The sequence below is a fragment of the Micropterus salmoides genome, unplaced genomic scaffold, assembly GCF_014851395.1.
Source record: "Micropterus salmoides isolate LMB-PRFRI ecotype aquatic unplaced genomic scaffold, ASM1485139v1 Ms_hic_scaffold_9, whole genome shotgun sequence".
Taxonomy (NCBI): Eukaryota; Metazoa; Chordata; class Actinopteri; order Centrarchiformes; family Centrarchidae; genus Micropterus; species Micropterus salmoides.
The window spans coordinates 34,865,768-34,887,208 of record NW_024044681.1 but is presented as its reverse complement, the minus strand read 5'-3'; the positions used below and the strand labels follow the sequence as shown (position 1 = coordinate 34,887,208).

The window sequence follows — 21,441 nt, the reverse complement described above, 5'->3', positions numbered from 1 at the left end:
CTCTGTAAAAAGGTCTGGTTTGCTGCCTCATGACATGGTTCTGTTTGTCCGCTTATGGTTGTAGAGGCCATAGTGACAGCGTTGTAACAATACAGTAACAATACCAATACAGTTATTTAAATGATATCAGGTAAAGGCAGTGCCTCAAGCTTTTCATCTTTTACTGTAAAAGTTTGTGTGACACTGCCAGTGTGTAACTGAACTCCAGCTGACATCTGCTCCAGCTCCTCTGCACGTAACTTATTTTTCATATTTCTATTTCCATTTTTCTTTAATGTGGTAACATCCTGAAGCAAAGATGTTTTCTTTCAGTTCTGTTGAACCCAGTAAAGGTTGATGTTCTTGACCTTTTGGATTCTCACACTCACACAAGTAAATGCATGCATCACTTCTGCTGTGTTGCTTTATTATATCACCACAGTGTGTCTGCTTGTTACATTTATTTTGCAGAAAAATGTACAGACACAACATGGTTTGAATGAGTGTTTCATCCCAGACCTTTAATCATAATTATTAAGAGAAGTCGTCCACTCTTATTTAATTGTCTTTTTCAAATGTTATGTTGTAGATGGTATTCCACTGCACCACATTACTAGCCCGTTAGCTATATTAAAAAAATATCTGTTTACCAGATAGCACAGAATATGTCCATTTATCAATATTTGGTAAATTATATGTGTTTTTATTGAAGAGTAGCTCCGTTAATCAAGCTTAATTGGTGACAAACAACATGAACTTCTTCCCAATAAAAAGCATACTACCTGTTAACCAGTGAAAAGCTTTAAATGTAAAGCAGCAACAGCAGGAAATGTTGTGTTTAAATAAGCAGTAACTAACACAGCTCCAATATGCCTGAATGCCATCAGTAAACAGTAAAATAAGTAAAATAATATGTGAGTACAGTCAGGAATATGGCGATGAAACTATAACTCTAACTATAACTCCAAAAGTAGATGCAACAACAGTAGGCCTACTGAGAGCAGATCACAGAGACACTTTCTAAAAACAGCTTTCTCTCTTGTCTTCAGCACAGACACCCGAGTTTAGCCGCTGAAGTCACAGCTAAGGGAGGGCTGCTACCAAGGAGCAGCTTGGCACATCTATCCCCTGCTCTGAGGCTGTAGTGGGAATGCATTTTATCACAACCCGACCTGGCTAAAGTGGACCGTCCTGGGCCCATGGAAAAACCCTATATGGGAATTTTAGATTAAATGTAATTATGTTGTCAGATTCTTTGCTGTTATAAACAAAGGAATATTAAATTTAGAAAAAGTTAAATATTTAATGCTACAAGTCACTCACACAATAGGGTTATATACCTGAAGGGAAGTGCTTTTAAAGGCCACAGCCTTTTGCAAACACACAGAGCACTTGCACAGAGCTGAGCTGTACAAATGAATGCAATATTTGCAGGCAACAGATGAAATAATATTATAAAATATTAAAAATTATATGGTTATTATATTAAAAATATCACTGAAAGCATAAATCATTGCTTTGTTCCAGGGTCAAAATCAACATCTAGGAACTTGGTAGTCTTTTTGTACTTGCTGTACCGTGAAATGACCTCGCATGACTCAGAAACACACTCCTGGCAGTTAACAAAAGTGAATTCTTTTTGAAGGGTGCATAATTCTTTTTACGAAATGCAGCATGTAGCACTGGGTAGGTAAGTCTAACACTCGCTGGCCTAGATACAGCACTAGGCTTTGGACCTGTCTGATGAGTGTGAGGCAGTGTGTATGGCAGGGGACTGACTTTTTGTTCTACAACTCTAGAGGTGTAGCTCTTTACAAGCAGGTATGACCACATACAGATGCATTTATGATTTGCCACTATGTATTGAGTGCCTTTCTGTTCATAAAACATATGCAAGAAAATTACTTTGTGACCTTCATGCACCATGATCTCTGGAGGATCTGGGACAAAGCCAGACTCTAGTAGGCAGCATTTTAAATGAAAACTCGGACATTGCAGACGTCCTTCAGGACCATAATGCAGTCTTCTATGATATGCAAATGTACAAGCAATATTCAGTATATATGAATGGATATATTTTGAAACTATGTCAAAATATGGTTGTGCCTCACTGAACCCTGATCATCTCAGCTCACAATGGACCTATCTCACATTGTTAAAGAAAGTCATAAATTATTTACGTGATACGTATCTGTATCCAGCTGACAGATAAAGAGAAACAAATGGCACTAAAACATCACCTCCTTGGTGGTATAAAGACTTAAGCCCCTTTTCCACTTCATGGTACCAGCTCGTCTCGCCTCGACTCTACTTGCCTTTTTTTGGTTTTTGAGGTTCCAAGCGAGCTCAGGCGATACTAAAATGTGACGTGAAAACACGCAAGACTACTGATTGGTCAGAGAGAATATTAACTATTCACTGCATCATCATTGCGTGCACCAGACAGAGGCCAGCAACAGAAAGTTTTAGATTTTACAGTTTTCGTATGGAATTTCATCACTAAATCCACTTCTGAGAAGTTTTGAGATGAGAAATCAACTGTGTATAGATATTATATATATATATATATATATAATATTGACAGTTTTACGAGAAGTGATGGCAGAACAAAAATGTGCTTGAAAGTTTTCGGAGTTGAGGAGCTCAGCAAGTGGCTGCGGGGGAAGCCTGTGCCAAACTGCGGGAGGAGCTCCCGAGGCCGGCCAGCCGCCCGCTCACAGAGCCCTCTGCTCCCACCATCACACAACCGCTGCAGCAACAATGGCAGAAGAAAACACAGCTGTGAGGTTTTCATACCGCTTATCTGTCTTTACATTATGAGTAATGTTTAAACTTTTTAACTTTAATCAACAGACAGCAGTTTTTTGGGTCGCTGGTGTGTGTATCGCATTGAAAATTACGTTGTGGCAGTTGTTTGTGGTGTTACTATGATGATCTGGGTACTGTCTGCAATGGAAAATGGAGGTCCACAGCCCTGATGGTAGTACTGTAAGGCTGTACTTTGGCACAGCAATGCTTTGAGGCAATGCTAACATCCGTGTGCTAACATGGCCATAGCAATAATATTAACTTATTTAGCAGATAAAGTTTAGCATGTTCACCAGATTAGTTTAGTGTTTTAGCATCGAAACATTTGGTAATAAACGCTAAACATGAGGTTGTGATAATAAATAATAAATAATATTGGGCAAAATCAATTTTTTTTATATCTAATGTTATATTTTTTATTTATTTTATTCTGACCTCCAGAATACATATATATATATATACATTTCATATATAAATTTTTCATTTGTACATTTTATCTATTGATGAAGCACTTTAGTTTTAGAATACTGAACAAATGTATTAAGTTTTAGCTTTAGGATATGTAGTATGCCAGTACAGCACACTCTTCTATCAATGATGTGTAACCACCCTTTAGTCTATTTATGTATAAAACTAGATATACAGTATTACTGAGAATACATGTAAATATATTTAAATTTCACGTCAAAGCTATTTTGTATCTCTCCCTGTGAAGAATATTTTAAAACCAAAGCAGGGAGAGATGAATGCAACTTCCCCATGGGGAACCACAAAGAAACAGAGCTTGCAGGTGGATTCTGAGGTGGAGATGGGGTGTGACATGCATAGCCAGCAGCAGCTGTAGAAGCAGCAGAAAGCAGCTAGTTTGTCTGACTGATGATATCATATGTCTGTCAGAGTGTACTGAATCATTACACAGTCAGTGCTCAATACAAAACCCACAGTTCAACCTCCAATGAATGACTCCTTTTCTCAGTTCAAATCTCCACAAGATGTGCGTTTCTGAGCTCAGAAACGACTTGAGGAAGCCTAAGAAGGCCAAATTACATCTGCTACATAGCAGATGGGAGTTACAAACTCAATTGCACTCTATAACTTGTTATACTGTGACAAAATAAATCTACCTACCTTTTCCCTGTCCACCAAAGTGTTGGATGGTCGAATGATTTCACGGGGTGACGGGTGCTAATTTCAGACCCAAGATGTCATGTGCTATCGATCATGTCGAGCAGAAGGTTTGCTCCTTGAATGTCTTTGCTAGATGTGTGTACTTAAGAATGGAGAAGACGAAGGAGAAGATCAATGGGCTTACAATTCGACTTTCTTACTGTAATGCTGTCTTCATAGTCAACAATCTTTGTAGGAAAAACATAAGCAGCCAAATCTGATCAATCAGTTCTTGTGTTATTCCTGTAGCTGCTGTAGACACAACCTATAGTTAAATTTTTGAGGTGGTGCATGTAGGCTACGGCGTGTAGCGAATGCGTTTTTTTGTATTAAACAAGCTGCACTATGTTCCCTAGCTGGTTGCTAACGATGTCAGTCTGCTGTTTGGTGCTGGACAGGTAGTGCACAGTGTATGTTTAGCTTTTATCACTGAACAGCTGCCTGATGCAGTAGGAAACACTCCTGATGAGATTGAAATGAAAAACAATTAGCTGAAAAAAGCTAATGAGCTCTGTAGAGTTTGTCACTATAAATGACCAGTGATTTGACTCATTCTTCATACATATTGATTAGTGCACCTACAGAGACATCATCAGCTTTACTTTAATACACTGACTCACATGTTCCTGTGGCTGTCTTCACACTGCTGCCCAACAGACTGGATCAGTGAACACAAACACTCCATCATAGCAAGCCATTAGAACTAGCCAACGGCCAAACACTTTCAAGTTGTTTATTACAGTGATGAATCTATTTTACAAGAAGGAGCATGTAACAGAAATCAATATCAAGGAAGAGACTTCAAGCTTGTTCTTATGACCTGCTTCACCATCAATGGTTTTGATTGAAAAAGAAACCCACTGAGTGTGTTCGATAACATACTCTAAACTAAAAAAATGATTGAAATCCCTGACTGGCCTGGTCGTAGTATCACAGTAAGCATGCAGGTATTATCCACATCACCATTAGAATAATGTAAACTTTCGCTCTGACCTGAAACATATTATTAATGTTATATGTAACTGTATAAACAATTACCATGTTTAACGCCAAATAAACAAATGACTATTACCATTCAACAAATCCATGGATGCAGGAGAAATGAGCCATTGGCACACAGATTTCCCCGTGCTATGACCCATTTTGATTCAGTAAATAATGGATAAATGAATCAATGAAGGTTTGTTCTGAATCAAAACAGCCCCAGATGAAACTGAGCACATTTGTATGCAACAGCAACACTGCCACACTGCAGTACCAATACCTTTTAAACCAATTGAATTCTGGTTTAGCAACCTTTTCTCATATTACAGCCCTGCAACCTCATGACACTTGAATGTTTGTTCTTGCTTGCCATCCAGTGCCTATTCAGTGATAATCTATTACTTGCATCCATTCAAAGACTGTGATGCTCTCATTGAGCCACCAATGTTCAGTGAATGCTCGCTGGGGATGGTTCACTGATAGAAAGAGACAGTATTCTCACAAATGTAGCCCTTCCAATGAATGTTAGCCTGTGTTCACTATTGTTACAATGCCGTGGCTGGGTGTAAGTAGTGACTCACTGTCAATGATTGTTCCATTGTAAAGCTTTCGAGACAATACCCCAATGTCCCAAATCCCAAGTAGATTATGTGTTATCTGATTTGGTTACTGGTTTTGGAGTAACATTTTAAGAAGCTCTCTTTTGATTTGTATTTCTGGGACCCTTTCCCTGAAGGCTGGGAACATAAACTACAAATAGATTGGGATTTAAGTTTTGAATCCATATCTCCTATGAGTTTATAGGGTAAAATATATAGGTGCATACTTTCTTTAAATGGAATTATCTACGTATGTTTGATGGTGACAGTTGCAAACGCTTCACTGCATCTCAAGAACAACACTGATAAGAAATACTTCAGCTTTGGCTTTCATTGGGTTAACAGCTAAAACTGCTAAGTACGTTTTATATATTGTGGAGTTTGAAGAGCCTTGCCTCACTTATACTGACAAAACACAAACGTGTCATAGAGCTTCATGAGTGATGTGATCCGCAGGAAGGGTGTCAAGGTGATAAATTGTCATACTTTCCATCTCTTTTACAGACATAAGTTGTGTCAACTTTGAGTAATATGAGGCCATAAAATTTGACATATCATACATTTCAGTGAAAACAACACAGCAAAAATAACTTTAACTTCGCTGTGCTTTTAACTGTTTTCAAACAGGGCTCCCTGGGTTCCTCAATGCACAATGGTAAGGATGATTTACAATCACAGTTTAGGCTAAGTGACATTTGATGGTATAAATATTAAGTAAAAGCGGATGCATACACTGATCATCAACAACTAATAAACTGAATCTTCACTTTCACAACCAATTTGACTCACTGATAATTGCAATCCATCATTTCGAGTCTTTGGGATCAATGGGCAGAACCGAGCAGTGATGCTGTCTATAGTTGGCTGTATTGTCATTATGATAAATGGCTCAATCAGCTGAAGCTGAGGAGGCTAAACCTTATGAGTCACACACAGTTCAGAAAAGTTGAAGGAGTTTTGTCCACAACTTTATCTTGTGCCACTATCAGTTTGATAAATGTGCAGCCTCAGGTGAAGCATCGTGTATTGAGGAGGAATTAGAGTGTGGAAGAGTTTGCCCCTAGCAGCAGATTGTTAGAAGGATACTGGTGAAGGACTTGTGTAAGTCTTTTCCTGTTATTATAAATCCCTAATGAAGAGTATAAACACACAAATATATTACTACTGTCTGTTTTAATACAGATTTGACTCCCCTCTGGCAAGTCAAAAGCAACTTCCAAAAACTTCTTTAACTACAGTTGCTTACAGACACAAAGTGCTGCCCACACTAATGTAACACATCATGTTGAACAACATAAGCACATTCATCCTGCTGGACTTAATATCTAATGAACACATTACAGATTTTCTTTGGCAACACAAGTATTAACTTGACTGTGACTAATTCATGCATGTAACCTGAAGTCAAGCAAGTCATTTGATCTAACGAGTTTTATATATTGCAGATACAGCCTTTTCTTCTTTTCTAGGGTGACGTTAGACAGCAGGTGACATCGGAGATCAATGATCTCAAGAACAAGAAAAAAGTTTCGAAAAATGCTTTTGCAAAACAGAAAATCTGTAAACATGACTTATTTGGTAGTTCACTACATTATTATTATTGTTTTTTGTAATTATTTGGTTCTGTTTTATATAAATTGTAGACTCATTGTTTAATGTTGTGTATAACTGCCGTTACATAGGATCTATTGACACATGTTTTCAAGACCCTATAAAATTAACTGTTTGTTAATGAGCCATTTCTATCTACATACCCGCACATACATGCGCTGCCATGTTTCGCCACCATGTTTCTACAGTAGCCCTAACGGACAAACTACTCTACAGATCACTACGTTGAATATGTACAAAAAACAAGCAGAAAAAGAACAAGTAACATTGGTAGTAGTAGACTGGTTTATTAGAAGTAAGAAAAGAAGAGAAAGACAAATCCTTTGACAAATAGAGAAGCACACATTATTTAGCTCAAGAGCCGACAGAGCCACCTTGGAAAGGTAGGTGTGAGTGGTGACTGATGGTGCATTCATGTGGTGTTGGAATAATCAGAATCTTTTTTCCTCCTTAAATCTTAATTGAAAAAAGACTGTAAAGTGTACATGGGACATAAGAAGTATACAGAAGGGACCATCCGAGGAGCAGGTGAATGCACCGTCAGCTGCTGGTTGCAATTCGCAACCCTCACCACTAGATGTCACTAAAACTTACACACTGAACCTTTAAGTAACAAAACTTAAGAATTTAATGTAATTAACTTGTATTTAATGTAAGTTAAGTTCAGTAAGTTCAGTGCAATGTGTAACTTAAGTTTAAATATATCAATGTTGACTTATGTTTAACACAAATCAGTGTTGCCTTTTGGTTTCACATGGGACTCAAATAGTGGTCTCCTAAGTGAGACCAATCCGCACACCCCACCCAACTTCTGACTGTGTTTCACTGTAAAAAATATAATACAGGAATTTAGTGGAGTCAACTTATCTTTTCTCATTAACTTCACATACATATACAGAATGGTTTATTAATTTCAAGTTAATTCTACCTAAATGTTTTAATTTTCAGTCCAGCTGAGAACTTAATTCATCAAATTAAGATTCTAAAGAAACTTAGCAGACTTCCCTGCATGCATTGTTTGAAAGTTAAAACTCACCAGAGACCATTATTTATGTAGCTTGAGGAAAAAAGACAGATACCTGCTGTTTTTAATGCATGTTAAATTAGGTTATGGCTGTTTCTTTTGAATGAAATGAAAATAATTCTAACCACATAGTATTCTCTCAGTAGTGCTGAGTACAAGCCTTACTCTTAATCTTACACTTACACTAAATTAACTAAATTAAGTTGTTGGTGGACATCTTAAATTTAACTTGTCTCAAGTTAAGTTCATTCAGTTAGTTTAAAATTTTTTAAGACAACTTTGAAGTAATTATTCAGCTAAGTTCAGTTAACTCACATTTGTAAGACAGCAGGGGGACTTACACATTTAAGGTGAACCAGCTTGAAATGATTTACAGCATACTTTTAATTAATTTAATTGTGTAACTGATAACCTTCATTACAGTGACCTAAAGCCACAAATCTACCAATACACAAGTTGCAGTTGTCAAGGACATATTACTGTAAGTCATCATCTCTGTATTACATTGTTAGTAGGAACAGTACTTCGTAACCGCAAAGTGATGCTTCTGTAAAATAAGTCATAGCTAATTATTATTATTCTGATCTCTAATTACCTTCAGATGCTCTCAAAATGTCATTTAAAACTACCAGATACCGTGAAAGTGCCTAAATGTAATCTGTGTACGTGTGCATGCGCATATTTGGCCTTTAATTCTATCACGTACTTCCCATAACCATTTAGTTAGATTTTTCACAGCTACCACACGTCAAAATCTAAAGGCCTTTAGGCTTCACTATTAAAGCTGCTTTGATGAAAAAAGCAATTGTGCTCCTTAATGGTACTAAATTAAATAAAAATGAGCTGATAAAGCTGCTTCATGTGCCACTCTTTGGAAATGTGTGGTTCTTTCGAGGTATTTTGTATCAAAGGGTGTCAAAATACACACATACACACTTAGCAATTCTAAGAAATTGGACTGACATCAGCAAGCTAATGCTCAGCGATCATTAAGCATCCTTATAATTACACTTTGCCCAGGCTAATGGCATAGAGGTCTAAGAGTACATTTATTTAGACAGGCTCACTTAACAAGTTTTAACTTCAGATAGATAGAGTAGTAGATTCCTTCTTGTACATGCCAAAATAAGCAATCCATTTGAACATCTAAACTTGGCATTTTTTCACATATATTCTTTGACGGCCCAATTTTCTGATGCAAATGAGCATTGTGGAACTTCCTCAACCTGTCTGAACCCAGGGTCATTTTCCTCTGTTCTTTGCAGACATTGAAAATGAAGGCAAAGGTTTTACAGGCTCAATGTACAGTCAGAGTGACAGTCCAATTAATTTCAATAAATAAAAGATAAACAAAGCCGCGTGTATGTTTCAGCAAGGCTTGTCATTCAGCAAATGCACACCCTGCCCTGTGTTCGTAGGAAAACGGTTGCACTGTTTTATGTCAAAGTCAGCTCTTTCTCTGTACCTCACCAACACACACACACACACACACACACACATTGTAAACAACCTCATGACCAGAACTTCAAAGTGGCTGTCTCTCCTAACACTCTCTTCTATCAACAGCTACCAACAAGGTGCCCTTGAGCAAGGCAGGTAAGAGACAGCTGCTCAGTCAGTAGATTTGAGATAAACTGTAGTGGCACTGGGTCACTGCTTGCAGGTGTTAAGGTGTGTACAGGATGTGTATGAATGTGAAGAAGGGCAGCACTGAAAAAGAACATGCACACTCAGCAAAAGCCTTCTCTGTATGAGTAAGGGAGGGAAAGAAAAATGGAGGATAAGACTTGATATATGTGTTACACTATACTACTAAATTTCCTATATTACACATGTTTAAAACGAACTATCCGAAAACAGTACAAGGGTACATGGTAACATTGTGACTAAAATGAAATGGTCACTGTGGTCGAAGTATACATGGGCTGCTAAAATCCAGCAACGTTTAAAGGAGTAGTTTGACATTTCTCTCAACGACAGTGTCTGATGTCAACCACAAACCGTCTACAGGCACGTGTAGCCATGTCTCTGTTAGTCAAAACAAACTGCTCTGATGATACTCTCTCTGACTCCTCGCCACAGCTGCTAGCTCATCCATCTTGGTAGCCAGCGATCTCACGTTTCCCATCCTGATGGAAGGCAGGTACGGCTTGTATCTCCTTTTCTTAGGCCAGCATTTCATTCCTGCCCTATATCTGCAGTACTTTCTCCTCAACTCTTTAGGGTTTCAGGTCTCTCCTTTGCCAACACATTGTTTACAACAACTGACGTCTGTTCTAAACAATGGCTCCGTCGACGCCATATTGTTGTTATTGACGGAGATGCAGTTTACCAAAAGTGTCTCCCTCTCCACCTCATTGTGGAACTAAACTAACTAACTGTTCACAAAAGTAAGATAAAAACTGACAATTATTATGAATAATTATTTAAAGAGCAGGAGAAAACAGAGCAACTGTTTGTGAAAAATAAATGAATAGCAATGATAAGTTCAATGGCTTTAGAAGGCACAGCCACATTTTGTTGTTCTGCTGATAGGGGCATCAGATCAGATTCTATGTGTCATTCTTGGAATGAGCTTATTTCTCAGAATGTCAAATCTGTCCCTTTAAAGTAACATGCAGTAACTGACTATTAACAGGGTGAATGGCATCTCTGTTATAACCACTTCGGGCCTGGAGCTCCTGGTATTGCACATTGGAATCCTGGGCAGGAAACTGTGAGCATAAACTCGTCATCCAGCTAGCTATCAGAAGAAGCTAAGTTAGAAAAGTTGTTGACTTGGTAGTTTTTGATCTTAAGTAATGTAATCATAACAAATGCGTGTGTACAGCTGTCCTTATTTACGACAGGGGTGAATTACACTGAAACGGTAAGGGCACTAAATGACAAAAAACATAAAATCTTACATAATACATCTTGGATAAAACATTTTGTTTGTGTTATCATATAGGTATCACCACACCTCATTGGCGTAACAAATGTATTTGCAGTACAATTGGTAAATTGAACATACATTAGGAACATGCTGAGTACACATGCAATCTGAGGTACGCACAAACTGCAGGAGCTCCACCTTGGGCAAAGCATTAAACTAAAACAAATGAGAGAGTTGATATCAAAACATGCAATATCAAGACATTTCATTCACAGCTGAGCGGCTCCAGATCACTATATTTGCATCTTTTTTGTTTTTCTTCATATTGTGTTTCATACTACTTCTGTTTGAATTAAAGCCAACAAACAATACATTTACATTTAGTGTTATGTTCAATTAAGCTGAAATAGCAATAAGCATGTGTGACGTGTGTTTGTTGTCGGCCATTAATAATATCAACAACAAGGTCACAACAAAGGCAACTAACAATAAAGCCAAAGAGAGCATGGCTCATACAATTATTATTGGCCACAATGCAAAAGCAAGATTAGTGTTACTAATTACTTGTCTAAAGGAGTGATAAGGAAAGCTTTGTTAGGGGGAAAACGTGACTTTGTGTCCCAATAACAAGCCAATCACAGTGCATCTGCATGTGTAAGACCTCCAATTTGACTGGAGTACACCTCCTACATACACCGCCCTCACAGGGTGGTGAGTGCACTCCACAGGCTCAGTAATGCCACAGCTGTCTGATGGAGACATGGCACTTATGGTAGATTGATAGACAAGGTGAAGAAAGCCATTGATCTTCGTCTGATTTAACTATAATGCAACAACGTCAAATTCGTTAGCAACAACTATCAGGGACTAGAGGCAATCTGTCATACTCCATCCAGCCTGAGACTGCTCAGTCATTTATGTGTGATACAACAACTGCCATGGATGTGTTGTAACCAATGTGGAATTCCTCCAAACCTGTGCAAAGCAGTTTTGTAATTGTAGAAACTCCGAAAATGAGATCATATGTGTGGCCAACCTTTATGTTTTTTCAATACAAACTACATTATATGATGATAATTATCTGAAAATTTCACTTCAAACACAACATACCACTTCAAAACACGTGCTTTTAAGGAATAAGATTAAAGAAAGCTCCCTCAGTCTTGAAACCTGAGTTTGTAGAATAAAAGATAAATGCATACACCAATGCATAAAAACATTTCCTTCACATAATTTCCTCAACAAAATTCCTAACAAAATATGTCTTTGACTTCAGGTGGTTTGGGCATTTTCAGACATCACATAATTTCAGGATACTGGGCTCCCCTGTGACACCACCCGGAAGCTGTTTTCGCTCATTGTGACCAAGTCCAGGTTTACCTGTCAGTAATGTCTGAAACTAAAGGTTAAAGGGCAATGCTGGCATTATATATATAGACATATCCAATACAAGCTCCTTTCCAAAAATCACTTCTGCGCTCCACTGATCAGCACATCTTGCTTACACACACTACTTCATCATGAACATAATCCTTCAATTTTATTGACATCAGCATATATTGTAAGGATTAACTGATCAGTATTTCTTTCAAATGGCAGTCAATAGCAATTTTTTTACATAGATGTCTAACACATTTTATTGACAGCCCTGAGCTTGAAAAACAGAAGATGCTATAGCTGTTTTTGAATTTTAATTCTCTCAAAAGTAAAAAGAGTGATTTAGTCATCCCTGCAGGAAATCTTTTGACATTTAGTCATCCCTGCAGGAAATCTTTGACATTAAGGCTTAATGTAATCTTCCAAAAGACTGACAAGTTGACAAGTGAGTGAGGTGGAGGGAACCTTTTCTTATTCCTTGTAGGAGAATTCTTGACAGGACTGAGCCAATACGGAAAGCTTCTCCATGAACTTAAAATCAACTTTTCATCTTTGGATGTCCCAACAAGCCTCACAGTGCACTGATGATTTGAAGACAGAAAGCATAAGAGAGAGAGTATAAGGCTATGTCTCAACAGTGCACCACTCTGTGTTAACATGAGCTGGGGAGCCAAATAAAAGAAGACAGAAGGATGTAAACATAGACATACAAAGAACATAGACAGGGGAATAGAAGAAGTCTTACCTGGGAACACAAGTACAGCAAACACCCATGACAGGATGATGAAACATACCGAATTATACATGTTGAATCTGATCTGCACGTTTGTTTTATAGACGCTCTTTTTTTTTTTTTATCTTCCCACAACAAGGCTTCAGAGAGCTGCCCACTTTTTCTCTTTCTCTGCCTTCTTCCTGAATGTCAGTTTGGATAGCTTTTCATCCCCACTTGCAGGCTGTACTGAATATGCTTTAAATCCAGTGCAAGTAGTAGTTGGCGGCACACACACACAGAAGCTGGCTCCTCGCGCAGTATTCGATCTCCCTCTCTTCCACGTACTACAGCACACAGAGGGACCAGCACTCTGCAAGATTGGGGGAAGAGGAGGGGGAGGGCAGTCTCTGCTCAGCTGGCATTGGTTGAAGCTTCTGTCGATCACCCGTGAACAGTCTAGCTCTGTTGGGATTTTTTTTTTTTTTGTGGCTTTGAATCCTCAACCCTGCTTACCTTTCTCTTCCCCTTTTGACATAACTAGCACAGGATTCAACAGATGATGGAGGATTGATATTGACTAAAGGCTTAGTAAATAGCAGCCTCCTAATTATTGCAATAGGGGATCTGTGATTGGGGTAATTTTCTGAAAATCATCCCTTGATGTGATTTTTGGTGTTGCCTTATATTGTCTTGAATGGGCTTTAATGAGGGACTTCAATGCAATGTTATGACAGTTTGGACTGCTCTATCCGGTTGAAGCATATAGATGTGTTCATTTGCAGAGAATAGAAACACTGCTGGACAGAAAATAAACATAATGAGGTGACACTGTGTGTCAAGATTCTCCCTGGTTCTCACTCTATTTTGGATAAAATGAATAGAGTTGATGTGTGATTCATTTTAAACTCTAGTTGAAATTCCATGCCACAGAAGTGTTATGTATTCTTATGCTAAAAACTAAGCATTTTCAAGGTATAGTTAGAATTAATGTAAAATGATATTTTAAGAACAAATATGAAACAAGTCTCACAAGTCCATACTCATACTCCGACAACCTTGGAGCTATTAACATAATCAACCAAGGTTGCTCTGAGGCCCATCCATTATGCTATTCATGCAGCACCTAAACTAGTGGCTAAATAACCCAACCCACTCTCTTAAGCGTACTTGTAGACAATCTGAAAGGAAGGTCTCTGTAGAAATTCTAAGAGGCTATCAGAGAGCCGTAAAAATCGCTACAACTACATTTATGTCCAACGTTGTCTCCAACAATAATCATAGGCCCCAGGTTCTCTTAAAAATCTAAACTCCCTTATTAATCCTAGCGATTTTCATTTCATTTATTTGACAGGGACAGTGCTCATTAATTAACAGTAAAATAACTGTAAATGAGCCAGAGTTAGCTCAACAGGCTAATTTTCATCTGTTGTCCCTGGCCAGTTATTATGAAGGCAACCTAAAATGAAGATGCAGCTCAAATTGTGCCCACACCTACATTATGCAAAGATTTTAAAACATTTTTTATTGTAAAGATTTCTGTGCTTAGATCTTTACCAACCTCCTCTGCCATAGACCCTTCAGTTACTCCTACATTCTCGGCAGTTTGAGCCTGTATCACTCTCCTCACTATCTAAGATAGTTCAGAGTCTACGGCCTACAAATTGTCCCTCAGATATCCTTCCCTCTTGTACTTATTAAAATAAGAATGCTGGACCCCACAGTATTAAAAACGTTCTTTAAAAGACATGTCTTAGCACAGGGTGTCCCAGCTGCTTTTAAACATGCTGTATTGCAACCTCTTATCAAAAAATCTAATCTGGATCATGACGTTCTCTCTAACTTCAGGCCTATTTCCAAACTCTCGAAAGTGTTGGAGAGAATAGTCCTGAACCAACTACAAACATTCCTCGACAACCATGGCATCCAGGAGAAGTTCCAGTCTGGCTTTGAACCACGTCATAGTACAGAAACAGCACAAGGGTTTTTAATGATCTCCTTTTAACTGTGGATTCAGGCAACTCTGCTGTTATGGTGCTTCTAGACCTGACTGCCGCCTTTGACACTGTGGCTCACACGATCCTTTTATCTCGCCTTGAACACTGTGTAGGTATCAAAGGTATTGTCTTGAAATGGTTTCTGTCATACCTGACTGATTGGAGCTTCTCTGTTCATTTAGCTCAACACTCATCATCAGCTGCTCCTCTCACTTGCGGGGTCCCTCAAGGCTCTATTCTGGGCCCAATGCTCTTTTCACTGTATATGTTTCCACTGGGTTCCATCCATCCATCTTATCCTACGTACAGGGTTGCGGGGGGCTGGAGCCAGTTCCAGCTGGCATCGGGCGAAACACGGGGTACACCCTGGACAGGTCACCAGTCCATCGCAGGGCCGAACAACCACATAGACGAACAACCACTCACGCTCACACCTAAGGACAATTTAGGGTCACCAATCAACCTAGGCCGCATGTCTTTGGATGGTGGGAGGAAGCCGGAGCACCTGGAGAGAACCCACGCAGACACAGGGAAAACATGCAAACTCCACACAGAAAGGCCTGGGTTTGAACCCACGACCTTCTTGCTGTGAGGCGACCACTGCACCACCGTGCAGAAACATAACATCTCATATCATTGTTTTGCTGATGATGTCCAAATTTACCTGCCTATGAAAACCATAACCAAAGAGTCTGTGCAGCCATTGTTAGCCTGCTTAAAGGAGGTAAAAACCTGGATGGAGTTAAACTTCCTCACTCTGAATGAAAATAAAATAGAGATCATCACGTGTGGACGTTTAGACGTACTGGGTGACCCTCTTGGCACTTTGGGCCCTTTAGCCTTCCAAAATCGCTCCTCTATTAAAAATCTTGGCTTTATTTTTGACACCTCATTCACTTTCAATAAGCAAATCAGTGCAGTCGTCAAGACCAGCTTCTTCCAGTTAAGACTTCTAGCTAAAATAAAGGCCTATCTTCCTTCCAAAGACCTTGAAAAAGTCATCCATGCTTTTATTACTGCTTGGCTGGATTATTGTAATTCATTATACAGGGGTCTACATCAGACATCTTTAAATCGCCTCCAGTTAGTCCTTTTTGCAGTAGCTTTTAACCTTTGTTAACCTGGCTTCTGATGTTTTAAAGTGCTGTTGTTTTGTTTCCCTGTGATTCACTTGGGCTGTAGTAATTTTTTGTACTTGTTATTTATGTATTTGACATAACAGTGTTGTTGTTTTTAAATTTGCTATAGAAATAAAATTGACTGTGATACAGTATCTCATCAATACATTCTTTGTAAATGTAAATGCTCCGTACTTGTATAGCGTCTTTCTAGTCTTTTCGACCACTCAAAGCGCTTTTACACTACATCAGTGTAGTGCAGCTCATGTTCCCAGTCAATCATGCACCATCACTGACTCTCTGTCTTGTTTCTTGTTAGTCATTACTCATTGCAGAAGACCATTTTTGTTACCTACAGTATGCCTATTCAATGATGGCTATCACATGCATACCTAAGCAGCATTAGCTTCTTCTTCTTCAAACTCCAAACCGGCAGCCCCGGCCTGGCCTCTAACCATCCACAGATAACTTTACTTTACTTCTACGTCACGAGCCAGCCCAAAATCCTTACCGCAGACTTGGCGTCAGCCTGCATTTCAGTCATTTGACACTATGGCAATCAACCAATCAATCAGGACAGCTTAACCATTTTCACAACCTTGCAAACTAAGTGCAGTTCTGGAAATCCCAGAGCATGACAGAACTTTGAAATGATTATCAAAGTAGGCTCCAATTTAATATATGTTGAAATTAAGACATTACAATTCACTGTGATAAAATAAAAAAAATACTTTCTCTGTCCACAGACGTTTAGTGTCTCCCCAAGTGAGAAATAATAGGAGGCCATGGGTCTGTTTGATCGTACGTTTTTTAAATCTCTTTCATGACCTAAAGATCTTTCATCATACACGCTCCTTTTTAACAAGGACTACAATATAAATAATTACAAAATAATTTACTTCATTGTTTTTATCAATGACAAATATAAATGTACTATATCTCCAAAGTGAATAAATGCATTTACATTTATTACTGTATGTTTGTTACAGTACCTGTTCTTAAAGCCAAAAACCTTTCTCAGAATTGGCCATGAAAATGTACTTCCTCTGCTTACAGTTTTTCTCGACTGCTTAAACACATTTTTTGAAATTATGCCTCTTTTTCTCAAAACTCTAAACACAAATCCACAACTTCTCACCCAATTCCCCAAACAAACCTATTTTTAGGTCAAAATGAAGCTTTCCACTCAAAGCCATTCAATCTTGCTGAAAAACCAAACTTTGCCCTCAGACATAACACACAAGCCTTCAAAAACACACACGCTACGACACAGTTTTACACACTGGTAAAATAAATTCAAAACAATACCTCAAAAACTGGTTATAAGTAATGGTACTTGTGGTTCTCCCCCTCAGAAACCATGATGAACACAACAAAAGATACAACAAATGTACATTTGCACATTTTTTATTCCTTAATGTACTGTACAGTCCAATACACCAAACAACAACAACAAATTATTCTGCACCAGCATCTCGTCTTTGGTCTTGGACAGTCCACAGAATCTTGTCAACATCACAGGCTATATTGGCCCTAGCCAGGGGGAAAAATCCTCTTGCATGCCTGATCCACCCCTGGCATTGATCAGCTGAAATGTCAAGGGAGGCTTCTTCCATGGCCTGGAAGAGGTGAACACAGATGTAAGGTTCTCGATCATACACTTTCCACTGCCATGCTGAAAAAAACTCTATCAGGCTACGAAAGGGAGAGTATGCAGGCAGAAAGATGTTGGAAAACCTCGGGTGATTGGTAAACCAGTCACGGACCAGAGCAGCGCGATGGAAGCTTGCGTTGTCCGAAACAACAATGTAGTGAAGTTGCTCTGGTTTTGCTGGCTCCCTCTGGTCAAGCTGGAACACACGCTCTCTTAGACCATCAGTGAAACCAAGGAGAAGCATAGTGTTATAGGGTCCAAGAATGGCATGGCGGTGAAGTACTCCTCGTTGGCTGATGGGCGTGCACATATTGATGCTCCCTCCTCACTGGCCAGGGACATTCACAATAGCCCGATGACCAATTATGTTACTCCCCCTTCTCCTGTTAAATAAAGCCTCGTCAACAAAACTAATTTCATGGGGAACAATCGCCTTCAATCGCAAAGATTCTCTGCAAAACACATGAAACACAGTAGAGTAAATGACTACCCTAAAAAACTGTTCAAGAGGGCACAAAAGGCAGACCACCATATATGTACTTTGTGCTACAATATAAACAGCTGTACTGCTATACTGCGACGGTAATACCTCATACAACATAAAAATTCATACTTCAACATATTCCACACGTTGGTCTTTCACTCTGTCAGTTTTGTTCGAAAGGAACGCGGTAGACCTGTTTCATCCAGAACAGGTGCTTTTGGATTATGCGATCAATTGTGGAGAGGCAGATGGCATTTATCCCTCGAAACTGGTGATTGTCTTCAATCACACTCCTTTGAATCTCTAGCAGGCGAATTACATTGTTGGCAATGACCTATTTACCACCTCCCTCTCTTGCTCCTCTGACAAAAGCCTTAGCCTGCCTCGACCAGTTGGTCATCTCTGTGTCCTACAAAAATAGAACTGAAGAAGAACTGATTACTGTAACCAGGGCTGGACTGGGACAATAAAACTGGCCCTGTCATTTTTGGTCCAGGCGGCCCACTTCAATTGGTCGGACATCCCTAACCAATACACCATCCTTGCTTTTAAGGACTTAGATTAGGGGTTTGACAAAACTCTTAGCCCATGAGACTTAACACTGCACAATAGTTGGGCCATGACAACAAGACAACAATATCTTTTAATAGGCTTAGTATTAGGGGAAAAAAATGTATTGACGAAATAGTAGATAGTGGGGTCTGGGGGTACTCCCTCAGAAGATTGTAAACATTAAACACTTGATTTCCTGCATTCTGGAGACATACATGTATCAACCCTCGAAAACTGCTACCTTGTTGTGCCATTTGTCAAACTGAACCCTATAAATCATTGAGCTACATTTTTATTATATAATAAAAATTTGGGCTTTGAACACTTCATTTCCTGCATTCTGGTGAATTACTCTGCACAAAATTCAGGTGACAATTCAAAAAATACAAATATAGTGTAATATAGTGCTGTAAGGCACATTGCATCTTTTCACCTCAATGATAAATTAATTCATTTTAATTCAGTTTCAGCAGCTCATGTTCAAAACTTTCTGCACATTAAAAATCTCTCCCACATATCTGTGTTCTCTGACATTTACAGAATAACAATTTGAGATATAATATTACGAGATATAATGAGAATGAAGTCATTATATTTGAACAAAATCTACCTGCCCCACTGCTGTGCATTACCCTGCATTAACCTTAGTGCTCTGCTGATATGGTAGTAGGCTGCTACCCCCTTTAGACCGTCTGACAGACAGAGTACCTGTCCAGCTTACTGCTCTTCATCAGAGGTAGAAAAGAGAAAGTGAAAACACTTGTGATCAGACAGAAATATCACCACACATCCACACGCATGTTCACTTCAGCACCTCTGATAAAGTGCGGCTCACAGCTGCTTCAGAGGGAATGAAGCATCCTGGAGCGGAGAGACAGTCAAACAGAGCAAAGTGTCTCTGAGCGAGGGGGACAGAGACAGCAGAGAGAGCAACAGGTGTCTGTGTCGCGGTCAGGTGTGTCATGTTATTCTCTCACTACTTTGTGACGGACTGTTAACCGTTACAGTACATCGACTAGACGCTGACCGACAACATTTATATTTAAATGTTTTGATTACAATTTTGCTCGGGACAAATTAGTAGTCGCTGACAAGCCCTGAAACTGGGAGCAATGATCTCTCTCTCTCTCTCTCTCTCTTCAGGCAGGCAGGGAGTAACGGGGTGGGGGGGTCACCTTACGTGAACTTCAAACAAAATGTAGCAATAGTATTGTGAGTAGCCTCCGCTCTTTGAAGAGCTGATGAGACAGGCTGCGTGATGAGGATTATTGCATATTAGCCTAAGATGGAAAATATTTTTTATGTTGTTGCGTTACATTCGGGGCTACTGTCAAAACATTCTGGGCTAAAGCCTAGGAAAAATGACCTGGCCATGCTGTTGGTGGGTAGCCTACATGTCCCAGCGTCCCCAGTGTAAAGGAGCCTCCCTCCCTACAGGTTGAGCTACTCCCTGCTCACCACTTCACCTCCACTCTCCTCCTGCTCTCTCTCTCACTCAGTCACTCGCTAACACGCCTCCTCCACAGCTCTCCTTTACTCCTTCAGGCCCTTGTATACAGTCTATGTTCAGGTGCATGTGCCTGCTCTACGCAGGGTACTGCAGCTGATGTTGAAGCTACTGCAGTCCCGGTAACATCTACTAGCCCCCGGTTTGGAGGCTAGCAGATTGGGCCGGCTGTACTAGTTACCCAGCCTCCCTCATCCATAGTCAAACCATGGACAAGGACATGGTCAACCAGAGTGGCAAAAATTTCATATGAGACTGCCTGTCTCCTTCCCCTTCCCTGTCCTCCTTCCTTTCCTCTTCCTCTTCCTCCTCTCCCTATTCCTTCTCCACCTCCTCCTCTTCCTCGTTATCTTTCTCCTCCTCCTCCTCTCTGGTGTCCTCTACATCTTCCTTCATGTCTTTCTGGATCCACTCTTCCAAAACGGAATGAACTGACTCTGCCCTGTAATCTTTCTATTGAAGCATCTGATTGGTGTGTTATCAATTATGACTCTTTGTGTTTCCACTGGGTAGCTGTGTGCTAATTGAGCTCAAGCTGTGCTGACTTGAGTGAACAATATTGAATGGTAGGGCTTTCTCAATGACCACATGGTAGGCAATGACAAATGAAGGGATCTGTGTGTAGTTTTGTGAAATAGGTGTTATGAGTTATGGTTTTGAAAGCCTGCTTATAGTGTTTAAGAAATTGAGAAAAACTGTAAAGGTAACTTCAGATTGGTGTCAGCTATTTTGCAACATTATTTATTTATTGTGAACACTGCCAACACCCTTAAACCGCTACATATTTAGCATGCTAACTGCAGATATATCTAAATCTAAACAAGAGCTTCATTTTGTGCAAAAACATGGTAAAATTGTAAATGTAACTTTTTCTTAAAGATGACTTTTATTATATATTAGTGTTCTTTGTCGTTTATCTGACAGTAGTTGTAGTGAGTGGCAGGAAACATGAGGAGAGAGGGGGATGATGTGATAAAATTACTATGGTTAGTC

General features: G+C 39.3%; 1 protein-coding gene across 1 annotated transcript in view; it reads right to left on the bottom strand.

Moving 5' to 3' along the window:
• Positions 1–13,471, bottom strand: part of opcml (opioid binding protein/cell adhesion molecule-like) — a 346,479-nt gene extending 333,008 nt beyond the window's left edge. The window contains exon 1 of the mRNA XM_038708261.1: positions 13,170–13,471. Within this exon, the coding sequence (XP_038564189.1) occupies positions 13,170–13,230 (61 nt within the window). The 5' untranslated portion in view covers positions 13,231–13,471. The remainder of the gene's footprint in view (positions 1–13,169) is intronic.
• Positions 13,472–21,441: the final 7,970 nt, after the last annotated feature.